Source organism: Hyperoodon ampullatus (genome assembly GCF_949752795.1).
Source record: "Hyperoodon ampullatus genome assembly, chromosome: 6".
NCBI lineage: Eukaryota > Metazoa > Chordata > Mammalia > Artiodactyla > Ziphiidae > Hyperoodon > Hyperoodon ampullatus.
Genome location: NC_136919.1, coordinates 43,592,351 through 43,609,960, shown reverse-complemented (window position 1 = coordinate 43,609,960; position 17,610 = coordinate 43,592,351). Strand labels below are relative to the sequence as shown.

Genomic DNA, 17,610 nt, shown 5'->3' with positions numbered 1-17,610 from the left:
CTGTGGCCAATGAAGTATTTGAAGTCAAGGAATCCATTTTCTTTATTTTTGCATCATGCATTACAGTGTCTACTGTTTGATCGGTCCTCAGTAAATGTTTGTAGAATTAATTGATGTTAAGTATTATATATGTTTTATATATTATATGTACTAGACACTATATGTCTTATATTGTGTAAGTAATGTATATACATACAACATACTTCATGTTGTATACCATATGCTATGTAATAGATTATATATATGTGCCATAGGTATGGTATGGTACTTAAATATAGGCGGTTAATTATTTAATAGTAGGATTTCTGAAAAAGAATCTAAATCTTCGTGTGGGCTCAATATTGTACTGGTTAAAGCCAGCCAGTTCTCTGATATGGCTGAGTAATTAATCAGTTATTTTAGGAATAACTTGGTTTTATAGGTGGGAAAAGAAAATGAGAATTTGGGTAGATATTAGTTGTTGAATTTTATTTTTTTCCCTATATATAAAAATTACTCAGGAGTCATCTTATGTTGTGCACAGATTTCTCCTCCTTAAATTAAGATGTTAACATCTGATACAGTTGTGGGTGGAACCGTGTGCAGAAATCCTTTGCACTTCTTTCCTGTGTTTCATGTGCCACGTAAAATCGGTTTTAAGTTTAAAACTAAGTTACTCGGTAATGAGACTCCCATTTTCTCCTGATTTCTGTTTTGTAATTATATTGTATTTACGTTTTCAAGCATATTCCATGTTGTGTCTTAATTTTGATTTTTATTTATTATATTCTTTTAATAGTGACTGTACTTGCATGTTAATTTCCATTGATTTTTCTTTTGAGCATGACTTATGTTTTATTTTGTGTTTCTTTTAGGTTTTGTTTTGTTTCATAAGATCCCACTGGATGGGTAGCTGAAATAAAGGAAAAGACAGAGAAGGGGGCTGTGGTGCTTGTTGGTTGATGCTGCCTTGTAAGCTGGACTTTTGGGGCTGGCATTGGCTTCTCCCGGGAAGTGCCACTGATCTGGGGTTTTCTGGTAGATGTGGGTGGTGTTTGCAGGAGACACTGCACGAAGCCTGCAGGTGCTGTGAGCTGTGAATGGGGGACACCAATGCAGAGACAGCTCACAGGCAGCTAAGAAAGTCAAGATAACATCTTAAATTAATGCTTCTCTTTTGTTCTCACGATCGTTCAAATACAAAATGGAAATGAAATGCCATCGGATTGTGCTTCTCTTTGGAAAGGTGTGCTGTTTGACCATACTGGAAATGTATTGATTTTCAATGTTTCTGTTTATTAAAGGTGAACTGCAAAGTTTAAAAAAATCTAAATTTAGGGACAGGTGTAAGTACACACTAAACCGTCTAATCTCCATTTAACATGAATTTTAGCATTGTTTTCTGCTGTTGTTTAATCAGTACTGAATTCAAAAAGTTTCACTTTTCCACCTAGAATGCAGTGACTAAAGAGTTAAGGGCATATCCACCATCGCTGTGGGGACTCGGGGGTATCCCTGAGAGGTTCATTCCTTCACTGGTCATGAAGGTCCAGAGCCATGCAGTCAACAGTAACGATTTCCTTAAAGTTTATCACCAGGTAAAAAAAAAAAAAAACAAAAAAGAAAAGAAAAAGCTATTTGGTCAGGGGCTGTGGATTTCAGTTAGTCATAGTCAGTTCCAGAAAAAGAGTGAAATATATGCATATGGTGCATATGTCCTTTTATTTGACCTCTGTGATCCACCTGCTTTTTAGAAGTTTGGCGAGTAAGAAGGCCGCAGCATCTCATGCTGTTCCCATGACAGAAGTGCAGCTTTTCTACTCTGAAAAGGCCTGCGAGCAGAATGGCTGGCCTGCTGTGAGCAGGAGACTATATTCTAAGAAGCCTAGTCCCCCTACAACGTACTACACTCTGCTGGGTTTTCCTGGGCTGGACCGTTCTTCCTGACCCCAGCAGCACAGAGGTGGCAGGTCGCTAATGAATATGTGCTTTATAATGTCCAGCTTCAATGCTGCAAGGGCAGCCTTAGAGCTACAGAATCCTGCATCTCTGACTTAGTCTTATGTGGACACCTGTCTCATGCACTTGGCCTTCACGGTGGCCTTTGTACGCTTTGCTTAGTGTGCAGCAGGCAGGATCCCTGTCCTGAAGTGAGGTTTGGCTGCCCCTGCCCCGTTTCACACCTTTCTAGTTAGGGGAACTTCAGAGCCAGGCCTGGAGCATTTTGTTTGAAAATACAATTGGCTTTGACTGTTAGCGTCTGCATATAGATGCCATGGCTGAACTGGAAACTTACTGATGTATTTAAAAAGCCTGTTTTGGAGGGGAGATGGTTACTCAAGTTTTGCAGTTCAGCTTTAAGGTTTTATAGTTTTTTAACTAGTCCAACATGTTTGGAAACATTGTTTTGAATCCTGTGTAACCAAGGCATTAATCTCAATAAACCAGGATCCATTTAGGCACTGCTTGATATAAAAAGGTTATACGTGATGAATATTTTATACTGTATCTTTTACATTAGCCACTAAGTATGTTATTGCTTGATGCAGACATTTCACGGAGTCCTATGGATTACAGCATTTGACTTGGCTATTCTATACCCACTCCTGAAAGAAGGGCGGTTTCTCCAAAGCATAAACAGGCTGCTGTTCTCAGAAGTTGTCTTTCCAAAAAGATATTTGAGTGTGAGGGCAGCTGACCCTGCGTATGGGGAGGTCTGAATATTCTCTGAATTCCCATTTTCTTGCTCACTGTTGAATGACTGTTCCTGTCACTACTTAGATTTTGATCTTTCCCAAAGTGTTGATTTACAAAAAGGCCAGCTAATTGTAGAAATCCTGCCCCCTGAAAGAAAAATGAAATTCAAACTGAGAGCCAAGCAGAGGCTGTCAGGACGGCAAGGGTTCTTAAATATCGGCCATTTGGTACAATTTTTTTTAAAGCTTTTATGTTATTCCATGGAGCTATAAAAAGGCAATGAACTGTTTAAGGACTATTTTAGAAGTATCCCAGACCCTAAAAAAAAACAAAAAAAAGAATATTTGCCCTCAACAGCTAAAAGAATTGCAGGGTAGATTTTTGTTTTAAAATGGAGAAAAGTGCACAGATAAGGCAATTGAATCTATCAACAAGCTGTTGACATCTCCTAGGGAACGATGAAACCATCAGGCTATTAGAAAATGGTTTTGTATGGTCTTGTGTTCTTTTCATTTTTTTTTTAATCCCTGAAGACCTCAATCAGTAACCCAGCTTCTCATTTCTATACTCCAGACCACCTCTGTCATCCTTTGCTTTTGATGTCCCCTATAAGGAATCGTTTTCGAGCTTCCTAAAGGCACGTATTGTGCATTTTTCATCATTAAAGAAGGAAAGGCGGCAGTTTTGCTGAAATCAAGTCTGTCACCCTCCAACAAGGCTGTGGCATTTCAGTTCGAGGCAGGTACCCTAAATGAACAACGTGGGCCGGATAAGTGAACACCCTCCGCTCCAGTGGGGCAGCTGTCACCTAGACCCAGCCAACTCATGCCTCCCAGGGATAGGCCCAAATTTCCAAACCTTCTGATTCTTTAAGAGAAATTTGAAACCTGGACATTTTATCTGAAATGTCCCTATTTTTAAAAAGTTGGCTCAGTTATTTTTAAAACATTATGTAGGGCAACAAAACATGTCTGTGGGCTGCCAGTTTGTTACTCTGGTCTTAAAGCAAGATCATTGTTCTCTTAACGTATCCCGCTATCTTGCCTTTGCTAACACACTTCCTGGCACCGCCGTCGAGTGCTTTAGTACCCTTGAGTTTAGCAACCCAGGGATCTGCAGCATGTCACTTAATTTGGGGCTGTCTTATAGCTTCGCTAGCTGGGACCTTGGCTCTCTCACCCTGCCTGGAACTCTCTTGTAGTAATGCTTTCCCCCAATCCCCCAGTGGGCCCCACTTCCACGCGGCCAAGGCACCTAGTGAGTCCTACTTCCTGTTTTGTCTGACACAACTTTCTTTTCACCAGTGTTCATGTCGCTTGGTTCGCTTGGTCCTCTCAGGGGCAGCCAGGTTCAGATGGGAAAGCACATGGCCCCATTTCATGGGTGTCCTTAACATACCGATAGGGCCATTGGTAAATGAAAAACAGGTGTGTCATCTTCAAGAGGCATGGTTCAGGTCCTGTATCTTGAATCGGGTCCCACTGAGACCCTCCGAGGCAGCTGAGAAAGATGAAGAAACTCCCACTGTCATCATGTGATACATCAGTCTGAGGCCAAAGGAGGTCCATCTCTCAACAGGCGAAGTGAACCCCCACATACTTTAGAGACAGTCGGATTCAAGGATTTTCCCTCCTGGTCTCCAGCAGGGACTGGTTTCATTTTGACCCACGGAGTCTTCTTTCCAAGAGCAGGGAGAAGAGATGAGACGTGAACAATCCCAGCTCCAAGCCCGCAATGCAGAACCCAGAGCTTTGCTTTTAGCTCCAAGTCCTTCAGGTAATCCTGAATCACACCCAGAGTGGTTGAAGCTTGCAGCTCCCCCTCAGACAGAGCACAGGCCATCAGGATTCAGCAGCTGTAGGAGTAAACAGCTCAAAGAGTACAGGCAGGAATTCAGGTTACTGCCAGGAGTGAGGGCCAGCATGATGGAGGCGCTCATGCTTTTCCTCTCCTCTTTTTTTTTTCTTGATTGTCTTAAAAACCTTGGCTCTTTTCTCTCTCTCTAACACTAAATTGACTCCATGACAAACTGAGAGTTTATTTTTATTTGCTTTATTGGTTGCTTTGCACACACCTTTTTTTTTTTTTTTTCCCCATTGCAAAATGGAATTAAAGCAGTAACAGGGACTGATACTAACTCTTCTCTCCCTCCACCCGAGAGTGGATGATTTCCGCTTTCACCTGCTCTATTGTTTTCTGTTCTAGAACTGCTCCCTTTGTTTTCATCTAATTTCCTCCCACTACAATAGAAGCTCATTTCATCTTCTTTTGTCCAGACTCTAGGTAACAGACAGATTCCATAAAATGCAGGGTCTTCACAGGGTTGCTGCATGCAGCCACGTGTGCTGTGCCATTCCTGTGTGGTCAAGGTTGGCGGACCCCTTGGGGTTCTGCCACTCAGCAGAATGGACTCCTAGGAAACTAGGACAGAGGTAGCCATTCTATTAAGTGTGTTCTGTTGTGTTCACACACCTACAGCACCTGCAAACCATGTCAGGTTTATTCAAGGGCACCTGGGAAGGTTAAGGACCCTGCTGGACAGGGCAAGAATGTAATTTTCTGCAGGGTGCTGCCAGGCTGAATTAAGTTAACAGAGCTCCCAATCCAGAAAGGGACATGAAAACGGTTGTTACAGAAGGCAGTTTTCATCTCAAGTTAGCCCATTTCCTTGTTTTGGTCTTCAGGAACAAAGGGGCCTCCCAGCCATCTGATTTTGACAGAGAAATCACCCTGAGTTTAATTCAGGCTAATGTGGCTTGGAGCCTTGGGCTGGTCATTAGTGAGCACCCAAGATGGGTTGACATTGGCTATGTCAGGAGTCTTAGTTTTCACAGAAAAATAAGTGTGTGAAAGGCAAAGAAAAGAACAGAGATTTTCACCACCTTTATTTTAAGTCTATTTATGAATGGAGCTTCTATAAACAAATATAAAATAGCAAGAGATTCTATTCACAATGTATACATATGTCAAATCATCACACTGTACACTTTCAATATCTTACAATTTTCTTTGTTGATTATACCTCAATGAAGCTGAAAAGACAAAAAGGAAAAAAATAGCAAGACTCCAGAGAAAGACAAATCCTCATTTCGTGTTCAGATCCATTTGCTGTAATCCATATAGGCAGCTTGTGAATCATTCTCATGCCCTGTTTTTTTCCCCATAATGTTCCAGGTCTTAAAGTCATTTTTTTCATGTTTCCTGTAAATAATGGATAATCATTTTTATTTTATTTTTAAGTGCTTTTTAACAATGTGGATAGACCATAAATGTACTTGCTGAATTCATTCATTTTTTTTAACAAACCAATAAAATTTTATAATTTATCTCCACGTGTCTTGCATTCTCTGTAGGGACTTGTATGTTTCCCCCCTTCTTCAAATACATACCATCACCCCGTGTGTCGTTGGTGGTGTCCAAGACTAAAGGTGTTAGAAGAAAGTGTGAGAAATGTCACTGGGAGTTTGGGGGGAGTCCCAAACCCACTGTAGATTCTGGAATAAATCTCTTCTAAAAATACGACTTTTAAGATTTTCATCAATGTGAGTTATACATTTATGGTTTACTGATTCCTGCATCAGATCTATTCTCATTGGCTAAAAGGCAATCCTAAAACACAACAGAAAAGCTTAAGGGAATTAAAAAAATAAAACTTATATCCAGTGAGAAATTCTTTGGTATTTTCAAAACGTGGAATGACTCGGGTTCCTGAAGGAGTATACTTGGTGTTCTGCCCCTCCATTCTAAGTAACTCTGTGGTCAAATGAACATGATGACCTGTGCTTCATGGAAGGGGGAGAGAGAGGAAGACAAGTGGGCATGGAGATAAGGTGCCATCTTGAACCTTGACTGTTAACCTGGTGCCCGTACTTCACACTCCTTTGGTCTCCATTTCCTGCCTGGCCACACTGCCTCTTCCTCATTTTCCCCTTTTCAGATAGGAGCTAAAAGCAAGGTTCCAAGCTCTGATTCATTTGAGACTGCTTTCACCTTCTTGTAACCTTGCAAAGGTTTTTGCTCCAAATCGAAGACTTAGGGATTAGAAAAACGTGACCTGATGTTTTTCTGAGCCAAGTATGCTGACTCTCTTCAAAGAGCCTGGTTAGTGCTGGTGACTTGTGCTTTCTCTAAAGGCCCTTTTAAATTTGCTGAGCTGAGAACAGGTTTTTTTGGCCATTGGAAAGTTGTATGGTAATTTGAGGTGGTAGGCATTGGACACAGACTATGCAGGTTTGAATCCCAGCTTTGCTCACCAACTGAATGACCTTGGGAAAGCTATTTCATGACTCCATTCCTCAGATGATGATGAGAGTAGTAGTGCCTCCTCACTGGACTCCTATGAGAGTTGAATGAGATGGTGCACGTTGGGGGGCACTTGGTAGCACTAATAAAAATACTTGGAAGGACGTGGGTTTGCACTGCGCTTGGGTGTGCCTCCGTAGATGCCCTGGAATCACAGACTCATTTGCGTGTATTGGTCATACGGCGATTGTGTGGGTACAAATAACAGAGTCTAAATGAAGGGGAACTTCCCTCCCTGGGTCATTCTGGATGTGATCCAAGCAGTGAAGACCACTTTGGAGCTTTCTCAGGAGATATCCTAATTCTGTTCCTAGATTCCCTCCAGGTGATTCTTGCACATTGATCATAATCAGATTTGGTTTTGATAAAATAAGAGGACATGGTCTGTTCGGGCCTATATTATGATTATTCAATGAGTTCGAATGATACTCTGTAGTTTGAGGGTTCTAGAAGAAAAGCATTGAAGGTCATGTCCCAAATATGGTCTTCCTCTTTTGTTCTCACTTCATTAATTCAGAATTTTCAATCATTTGGGTGGGGGTCTCCATTAACTGACTTTTGAATTATCCATTTGAAAATCTTTGCCTAAGAATAAAAATAACAAACAAATTGGCTGAGAGATTGTTTGAAAGGAAAGACTTGCTTCAAGTTCCCTTAGAAACAAGTATTTACAGGCAGTGGGTTACAAATAACTTTTCTGCTTCCTGAAGTAGTTTTTCGTGATAGCTCTAGCAGGCAACACATGATTGGTCATGTTTGAAATAATAAAATTTCATTTATTTAGGAAATATTTGGTAATTTGGGCTTTTTTCTTGTTAAATCATTTTAAGTAAGTGGCATTGAAGTTTTTACCAGCACTTAATTTAAGGTACTTTTACTGTTGTTACCACCTTTTCTAAGACATTTTAAAGCAATATTTACCATAGGATCTAAAAGGTAGCCATAGTTAATAGGCGTTGATTTCCAGCTGTGTGCCAAGCCCTGTTTTAAGTGCTTCATGTTCTCCCAACAATCCTATGAGGCAGAAGCTAATATTGCTCCTATTTGAAAGGTTAGGAAACTGAGGAACAGAATGACTGAGGGGCTTGCCCCAGGTTACCTAGGTAACAAGTGGTAACACCAGGATTTGAATTCAGGTAGGCTGGCTCTGAGAGCCGGTGCTTGAAACAGCTAGCAGGCATGGGCTGGACCCTTGAGCAGGGCCAGGACTGGGGTGAGGCCAGCGAGGTGTCTACAGCACCCTCAGGACCATGCAAATGCCCAGTGGTCACTCCTACCAGCACTAGCAGTTGAGCAGAGATTATTGTTGTCAAGATGCAGGATTGGGGCTTCCCTGGTGGTGCAGTGGTTAAGAATCTGCCTGCCAATGCAGGGGACATGGGTTCGAGCCCTGGTCTGGGAAGATCCCACAGGCCGTGGAGCAACTAAGCCCCATGCGCCACAACTACTGAGCCTGCGCTCTAGAGCCCACGAGCCACAACTACTGAGGCCGCCCACCACAACTACTGAAGCCTGCGTGCCTAGAGCTTGTGCTCCACAACAAGAGAAGCCACTGCAGTGAGAAGCCTGCTCACTGCCACGAAGAGTAGCCCCTGCTCGCCGCAACTAGAGAAAGCCTGCGCGCAGCAAGAAGACCCAACGCAGCCAAAAATAAATAAATTAATACTTAAATTTATATTAAAAAAAAGATGCAGGATTGTAATGCTAATTGAAGTCACTGGAAAGGCTCTTCTATCCCAGTAAACACCTCCCCATTACCCCCAGTAATTCGTGCCTCTCACAAAGCCCTTGCCAATCTTGACTTGCCAGTACATGGCACCATAGTGAACTTGGCACGTGCTTTCTAAATTTTACCTTATGAAACAGAGAAGTTGCATCCAGTATGTATTTGTTGCTCATTAGCTAATGAAAACCCAGAGCATGTTTGCTTTGTCCATTGTACCTGAAGAAGGATTTGTTGGTTTTCATGGTTGTAGAGCGAATTTTCTCTTCTCTCTTGAGCTGGAGTACTTCTCATTCAAATGGAGCAATCACTGCTCTTCAGTGAGGGTATGTGATGGCAGGGAAACCACCTTGGGGAGGGTGTGGGTCTGGGACGTGGTGGGAAGCTTCGCTTGAGGACACATCCTGCCACCTCCTTGGAGAGGATCTGCACTTTAGAACAAGGTGTTGGGAGATGCCTGAGCGGCTCCTTGCCTCGAAAACACAACGAGACAGAGCAGCATCTGAGCAGTGCGGTCACGTTGTCTCTCCTGTCCCCTAATGTCTCGTCTGCAGCCAGTGACTGAGAGAGACTGCCAAGGGCACATGCTAATTTTCCAGTCATTTGGTCAAGTCGCATCTCACATACCGCAAGACCCCAGCGCCTGTGTTTACTGAATTAAAATTTCTGCTCAGCCATAAACTAATGAACAGACAGTTCTCTCTCTCTCTCTTCTTTTAAAAATTTTATTGTGTTCTCAAGGAGGAAAGGCAAAGCCTCTTTTGTGTTGATTTGCCACCCTTCCATCACTTTCTACTAATTCTCATCATACAGTAATTAGTCTTGCTGAATCGCTAAATGAAACTGTAGATTAGATTGCTTTAAGAATTGGCATTCAGCTTCAGATAAGTTCATGCAATTTCACTAAAGACCCTTGAGCCGGTTGGGAAGTATAGAGGCGCCAGCACTGTTTGGCCTTTTGGGGGAGTTCTAGGTTTTTAACATGAACTAAGACAGTCTATTAGGGTGCTTCAGGCTTTTCAGAGATTACTCCCTGAACAAAGTTTTCTCTCTGCATTTACCCAGGCACCTGGATTTGGGGGAGGCCAGCTACCTCTCCATGGGCCTCCTGCTCTAAATACTGTTGAGTTGAATGCCGATGGGCTCCTCCTTCAACCCTAGAGGTGGGAAAAGCTTCCAACTATGGTCAGTCTCCATGCCTCACCGCCTCTTGTGTGTCCCTTTAACCTGTCTGTATATCTCTACATCATCCCGTGAATTCTTTTTCCTTGACAAGACTCCAACTGAGACATAAGTATACTAAATTCTTTAATACATTATCTTGTTTTATCTTAGATCAAGTCTATTCAAAATTCAATATGTATTAATTGTCAATTATAGGTCAGACATGAGCCAGGCACTGGGGGGATTACCACAGTTATCAAAACAGACACCATCTTTGACTTCCTGGGCTATGGTTATACAGTTACAGTGTCTGTAATGTTGACACTGTTATCATGCATACTTTACACACGAGGAAAAAGAGGCTTGGAAAGTTAAGTAACTTGTGCAAGGTCACACAAATAAGATCTCTCTGCCTAGGAAATCCATGCTTTTGGCCCTGACTCTCTAAGGACAGTGCTTTTTTTGTCTCTTGTGGGAGCCTCGGCTGCCTGCTCCGAGATAGTCATCAGACCTCTGCTCTTCACCTTGGTGGCTCTAATTCTTTTTGACCCAGTGTAAACTGGTGAAAGCTATCCCAGGCCTTGGTACCTATTTTCTCTTTTTTTTTCTTTTCCTTTTATTATTTTTCCCCTCTACTTTTCCTCTGGTTCCCTTTCCACCCAACACAAATACACACAAATATCCTTTATCTTTTCTTTAACTTTCACAATTAAACTTTAAATTTACAATTGGTTGGGTGGAATATGTTCACTGAAGTGGGATGGTGTGTGTGTCTGAATGAGAGAGAGAGAGAGAGAGAGAGAGAGAGAGCGCGCAAGAGAGAGGCACCAGCAAGGAAAGACTCAATTCACACACACACACATATACACACACATACACATATACACACATACACTTGTGGAATAGGGATATTGCATATATTAAGCCTTGTTTGAATAAATGGGAAGTTAATCCCAGTACATATACCATTTATACCATTATCCCCTCCCCATTAACGCTCACTTGGCATTAATGCTCTTTTAAAGAAAGACTTTCCATATTGTATTTTTTATTTTTTGTTTTTACTTCCTTATAAATAGCAAAAAGTTTTGCTGAGAAAAAGTTATTACAAATCCCAAAAGGTTGGTGTTCCATTCTGAGCTCCAAGATAGAAGGATTGAGTGGATTTCAAACTTGGCAAAATTTCTGACTTGGCAAATGCTTCCATCCTTATTTATGACAGCTTGGAGACTTCCATTTTCCAGGGCTTATAAACGATGCTGCTGATTTCGTCTCCCTTTTCTGTTATGCTGTGAATTATGAAGTAACCAGCCTGAAGGCTTCCTTTTAACATTAACCCTCTTAGCATCATAAGTGTGTGTGTGTGTTCATGTGTGTGTGTGTGTGTGTGTATGTGTATGTCTTACTGTGTGCTTTCTTTTCTTGGTTGTAAGGCACATTTTGCATTTTCACACAGGCAGTGAACTTCCCTTTTTCTGCCTTTCCACAAAACAACAGTCGGAAAGGTTGAGGTCTGGGGTGTGGAGAACGATAGCCTTGTGGTCTTTATTGTGACCACGGAGGACTTCTTGGCCAGCAGTTTTCAAAAGGACTGTACATCTCGTCCCCAAATGGCAATTTAACAGCTGGGACTCTAGAGCAAGACAGGTAATCTGGAAAGTCTCAGGAAGTTTTTCCCAGAGGTGTGAACTCATCTTTTGGGGATCTCCCTGCCCATTTTCTCAGTAGAAAAGTGTCAAAACGGAGGAACTACTGAGAAGCTGTCTCCTCCTCCTTTTTCTTTTTCTCTTGACTCCATACCCAGTTCCTTGAAGCCCACTCATCTTAAGCTCATTTTGTAAGTACTTCCTTCTTTGGATTCCTGTTGCCTCACAGAAGTTGGGAGCCTCTGATTATTAGGTAGAGCTGACAGATTTTTCAGAATACAGGCAGGAGGAATTTTCAAATGCAGAATGTGTCCTTAGAGAAGCAGGCGCCAAGAGGGGATTAAAGCTGCAAGGATTTTTAATCAGGAGAAACTCTTGCATGAGAAAATGGAGAAGGAACTGGAGAAGACAGCGGAGCATCAGAGTACAGTGCAAGCATGGCCACGGGGGACAGGGGGAGAGAATAAAGACTGGGTCAAGCATCCAAGACTGACATTCAATCTGAGGAAATGTGGGCAGAGCTATTAGGGGTAGATCTGGGTGATTTGGGGCTGCTAGGAGTCTGTGAGCCAGAGTGGGCCATCAGAGGTGTCCCTGGTCTCCTGGGATGCATCTGCCTTAGAATTCCTGACCACACTCTGTCATTGGTGCTGGAGCAGCCCATGGGGGCACAGACTCTGTGCAAACGAGGGGGTGGATTTCAGAGCACAGATGGATTTCAGGGTGTGGCTTGACCAATCATGCTCCCTGAAGTTGAGGGTCCACAGACTGCTCTCATACAATAGGAGCAGTCTTATCTGACCTCCACTTGAGCAATGTACTGGATAATTTCTGCTCCCCCCCTCTCTGTAAATCATACTGCCCATCTGACAGTGCCCTGAACACTCCTGGCTGGACCATTGGGTTCCAGCGTTACTTCTTTAAATGACCTACTACCAGTTAGACTGGTTTAAGGGGCTTCAGCTATAATCAGTTTTTTTTTTCTTTTTTTTAAAGAAGTACACAGACTGGGCAAGTCAACATTTTGAAATTTTTGAAATGTTTAAAATGCAGCCATCCTTTTATTTATGGCAACATGAAGCAACATCTGAAACTAAGACCTGCTTTTGTTTTTCTCGCCTATCTCCCCAAACCACCAGTGATTTGATTTCATTTCATTTTGTGTTCCCTGTCAAACAAATGTCCTATTGTGGCAGCTCTCCTCATCGATTCAGCTTCTTTTGGAAGAGTGTTTATGGAAGTGTACATCAGTACCTTGCCAGGCATGAGGAAAGAGCTGGAGAGGAAAAGAGAGAGGTGTCCTCTTACACAATTCTTCACCCCTGCTCTCCGGCAGCCTAGAGTTGAATCGTTTTCAAGAAAAATCCTTATTCGGATTCAGCAGACTTTACTGAGTGCTTTCTATGGGGCTACACCATAGGTTGCCAACTCCACTGACTCCGGAGACCAGAAGGGTCATGGGAATGAGTAGGTGGGCCAGCGGGGATTGGCCCCGTGCATGGGCACAGCTGCCCTCCGCCCCAGCCAATGTTGCTGTGCAGCAATGCAGGCTCAGGGTAGCCAGATCTTCTGATTTTTCAAGGCAAGGGGAGATCTGGGGTTTTGTGTAAAATCTCCCAGTTTTTAAATGTTGGCAAGGCCCTTCACATTTTTTACAGTCTCCGCGAGCCAAACAAAACACGTCTTTTTGCCAGATTTTGCCTCTTGTGACCCTTGTACTGGATATTCAGCGTGCTGCCTTTAGGGTACGTTCCTCCATAATGGCCTAGAGCAGACACTGGTCTTTTGGTAGAGCTTCCTGGAGGCTGACTCTGCCCTGAGGATGCCCTTGGGAGTGACGGGTGAAGGGCGTGTCCCAGGGCTGCCTGGGGGAGGCGTGGGGAAGGCAGGACAGGGCAGGGGCCTCACAGGAGAATGGTTTCAGACAAAGCCTGGTGGAGGGGGAACCCCTGAGTGTAAGTTGCCCCCCAGAGATTTGGTAGTTGGGTTTTCGTATTCGTGTACCCACAGATCATTGGCTGAGGGTCCCAAGAGGCAAAAGTGGGCTCCAGTAGCTCAAGGGCAGTCCTCCAGCAAAGAGATGCAGGCGCTGGCTGCTGCCTGGGCCGGGCGCACAAGAGCAGGGACCCCAGGGGCCCCAGCACATCTCACCACCGAGAGCTGTGACCTTGCCGAGCCCATAGGTAATAAGAATCACAGGTCAAGTCAGAATTTGAACCTTGATCTTCTGACACCAGTCCAGTCCCCTGCTTATTGACACTTTTTCCAGAAAGAGATCAGGGTGCAGAGGTTGGATTATCTTAGATCCTGACTACTTGGTGTGTTGACTCCAGACACCTAGCTGGTCTCATCCTTTTGGGTTGCCTGGAGGGAGGACAGCGTGGCTCTCTGGAGAAGGCGGGGGCAGGTTGATAGAAACTAGGAAGGTGCTGTAAACCAGCAACTTCCTAGTCAGAATTGAGAGGGCTCCTGCGAGCTGAGAGCTTGGAGCTCCCAGCTCCAAGTTTTCCTCACTGAGTTCGGTGGTTCATATCTGAGATGCGGACAGTGTTTGGGGTACTCTGTACCCCAGTGCTGAGCTCTGGGCTTACAAGACACATCTTGCCTGATTCACACCTAGAGTGTCCTATTTCCTTTGGAGAGCTGAAAATTCTTCACGTGTTTAATTTAAAGATATACCCTCTAAACTCCAACCAGTTCGCCTTGCAGGGAATCCATTGGAGGCAGGCAAAAAGGTAGAAGCTACAGCACCATCTGCTAACCAGACATCTCTGGAGTGTGAGGGACCCAGAGGCAAAAAAGATCAGATTTTTTTTTTTTTTGCGGTACGTGGGCCTCTCACTGTTGTGGCCTCTCCCGCTGTGGAGCACAGGCTACGGACGCGCAGGCTTGGCGGCCATGGTTCACGGGCCCAGCCGCTCCGTGGCATGTGGGATCTTCCTGGACCGGGGCACGAACCCGCGTCCCCTGCATCGGCAGGCGGACTCTCAACCACTGCGCCACCAGGGAAGCCCCAGATTTTTTTTTTTAACTGAATTCACCATGTTGGTCCCTGCAGCCCTTGCCCTGTGTCCTCTGCTGTGGTTAATGGCTCACTCCTTCCTCCAAACCTCCGGGTGAACCAGGACGGCTTCCTCGCCCTCACCTCTTGAAGGCCATCCTGAAGTCAAGTCAGGCCTTGCTCCCCAATCTTTCACACCTGCCCTGTGTTTTCCACTCCCATCCCCCCTGCCTTCCCTCAGGCCCTTCATATTTGAGAGGAACAAACGGGTGTTCTTGTCCCCTTGCTTCTATCCCCGGGTCCAAAATTTTCCTCCCAAAATACAGACTTGCGTTGGTTGGGCCTGCACTCATATACCTCTGGCAACTGACACAGCTAAGCAGATCATGTCCAAGCTCCTCAGAAGGGCATTTTCCGTCCAGCCTGTCTTTGTAGCCATGTCATCCCCATCTATCACCTCTATTCCTCTTCCCCAAGACGCTCACGCCACCTGGTTTGACCCTCCTCCTCTCACCACCTGTACATTCAGCTGTCAGAGTCCTGCCACTTACTGACTGGGTGACCTTGAACTTGGCATGCACGTCTCAGTCTCAGATTTCCCCTCAAGAAAATGATGGGGGCAAAGGTTGAGCTTGTGGGGTAACTTGGATAATTACATGGGAAACTTATGGCAGGTCAGTAAGACAGCATGTGACATGTTGTAGGTGCTCAGTAGATAATAGCATTGTCATGATGATTATCCTTACTTTTGTCCTTTTTCAAGACCCAGCTCAATCCTCGCCTTTCTCCCAGAAGCTTCCCCAGAATGGCTCACACAGAATTCACACCTTCTTTCCTATCCTCCCATAGTAGCATTGCTCCATATTTGATCCTCTGGTGAGGAGAGCCTGGGTCCTCTCTTGCTGCTTTATATTGAATTTCTCCAAAGCCATGGACCACATGATATTCTTGACAGAGGTACTCACTGTACTTCCAAAGAAGCCAAGGAAGTATATGTAATTCTCAGTTGAGTTCACTTTTGTTGAGATTCGAGCTAGTTTTTGGATACAGCTGTGTAAGGCCTCAGGCTGAAAGGCTTGATCAGAAATAGGGAGATTCTGAAGTAAAGAAGATCAGTAAATTTTTAGGATCTGGAATGCAGCCTAATCCTCACCGTTAACAGTACAGACACAGTTTTCTGGGGAGCTTCTCCATTCCATGGACCAGGAATATTTTAATGTATTAGTTTCCTAGGGCTGCTGTAACAAATTACCACACACTCAGTGGCTTCCAACAACAGAAATGTATTCTGTCATCATTGTGGAGGCCAGAAGTCTGAAGTTGAGGTGTTGGCAGGGTTGGTTCCTCCTAGCAGATCTGACAGAAAGTTGGTCCCATGTTTCTTTCCCAGCTTCTGGTGGCTGCTGATACTTCTGGGAGTTCCTTGGCTTGTAGACGCATCACTCCAGTCTCTGCCTCTGTCTTCACATCGCCGTCTTCTCCCTGCGTCTCTGTGTCTTCTCTTCCTCTTAAAGGATAATGGCCACTGGATTTCGAGCCCACCCTCAATCCAGGATGATCACATCTTGAGCTCCTTAATTACATCTGCAAAGACTTTTTTCCACATAAGATCACCTTCCCGGGTTCTAGGGATTAGAATTGAAAATATCTTTTTGGAGGCCACTATTGAACTCTCTCCCCTTGAGAACAGAGTTTAGCTCAGAGGTTGGTAGCATAATGGATTGCACACAGTGGGGCTGCCAAGCAGATCTAAGCTCAAATCCCTGTTCTGCCCATGCTGTGGACCCAAGTCTCAGCTTCCTTTTCTACAAAATAGGGATAATAATTTCTAACACACAGGTCGAGTTTTAGTTAAGTATGCATATATCTGGCACATAACAGATTCACAATGTATTTCTTGTCTATAGTGATTCCCACGACTCATTCATTCATCTAATAAAAATTTAAATCTCTGCCTACCAAGGTGAAAGAGACATATCGCATGGCCACTAGCACTTAGAAATGGTTCAGTGTTTGTTGAATGAATAAGTGAATGCTCAGATCTGAAGCCTATCAGTGATGCTTGCTCTGTTCCAAGCACTGGAAGAGGTTCTGGCAAGTCTCTTAGGCCTGTTTTCTGCCTGAAGGGTGAACGTTGATGCCAACCCTCTAAGGGAAGCTTGTTTTGGGATGATTTAAGTCCTTAAATAATATTATTTGCATTGTCATTTTGCTTCAGTGGCCTGCACATGAGGCCATGAGAATGGGTTCCATGGGGAATTCATGTCATGAGGCAACATGGAGTGTCCCAACTAAACAAAATCTTACAGTGCAAAGTGGAAAACTCAAATGCCTTTAGGGGCCAGGCAGGTAACCGTGTGGGTGGGGGATCACCCGGAGAGTACATGTCTTATATAAAGAGGGCAGCTGCTGCTCTCATCCATTCAAACATGGTTGCGTACCTTCTACATCTACTACATGCCCTGCACTGTTCTTGGTGCTCAGGCCACAGGACTAGACAAGGAGAAGCCCTGTCCTCATGGAGTTTAGTTTATGCTCTCTGAACCCATCTCCTCTCACCAGCCACACAGGAATCCAGGCCTGTTGCTGCCAAATCATCTGCTTTTTAAAGAGAAGAAGCCAGAATGTTATGTCAAATCTCCTGATTTTTAAATGTTGGCAAACACTGTACATTTTTAAAAGAACACTGTGCAGGCCAGAAAGAACTTCTCTCTGCACTCAATTTGGCCTCAGGCTGCCAATTTGTGACCCTTGGAGTGGAATCTCCTGACCTTTAAGTTAAGAAGCATTTTTCTAGTGTCTGATTTTAAGCTAACTCTCATTTTTCCTGACTTCATTGGAAGTTGCTAATGCTTTATTGCTTGTTGTCTGTGTCCTGGATTGAATGATTCTTCGGTGCTTCATCCCTGTATTTCCAGGTAAACTAACCTCCATCTATCAGCTTTTCCTTTCTAATGCCATCTCCAAATCTTTACTTTTTTGAGTTCTCTCAAGCTTCTAGAAAGCTCTGAGCACTGTCATCTGCCCTGAGCATTTCTTCTCTGGAGGGTCAGAATCTAGCCCAAACTCTTCACTAAAATGCTTATGGATTAGTCTGC

At 43.9% G+C, this 17,610-nt stretch overlaps 1 protein-coding gene across 7 annotated transcripts in view; it reads left to right on the top strand.

The window, feature by feature from the left end:
• NTRK2 (neurotrophic receptor tyrosine kinase 2) overlaps positions 1-17,610 on the top strand; it is a gene marked incomplete at both ends in the record, with an annotated part of 379,052 nt that overhangs the window by 153,541 nt on the left and 207,901 nt on the right. For 2 of the 7 annotated variants that reach the window (XM_079706402.1, XM_079706401.1), the window contains one exon: positions 855-892. The exons of the other annotated variants lie outside the window; for them this stretch is intronic. In XM_079706402.1, the coding sequence (XP_079562528.1) occupies positions 855-892 (38 nt within the window). Of the gene's footprint in view, positions 1-854; positions 893-17,610 lie in introns of those variants that run through there. 7 annotated transcript variants of the gene reach the window in all.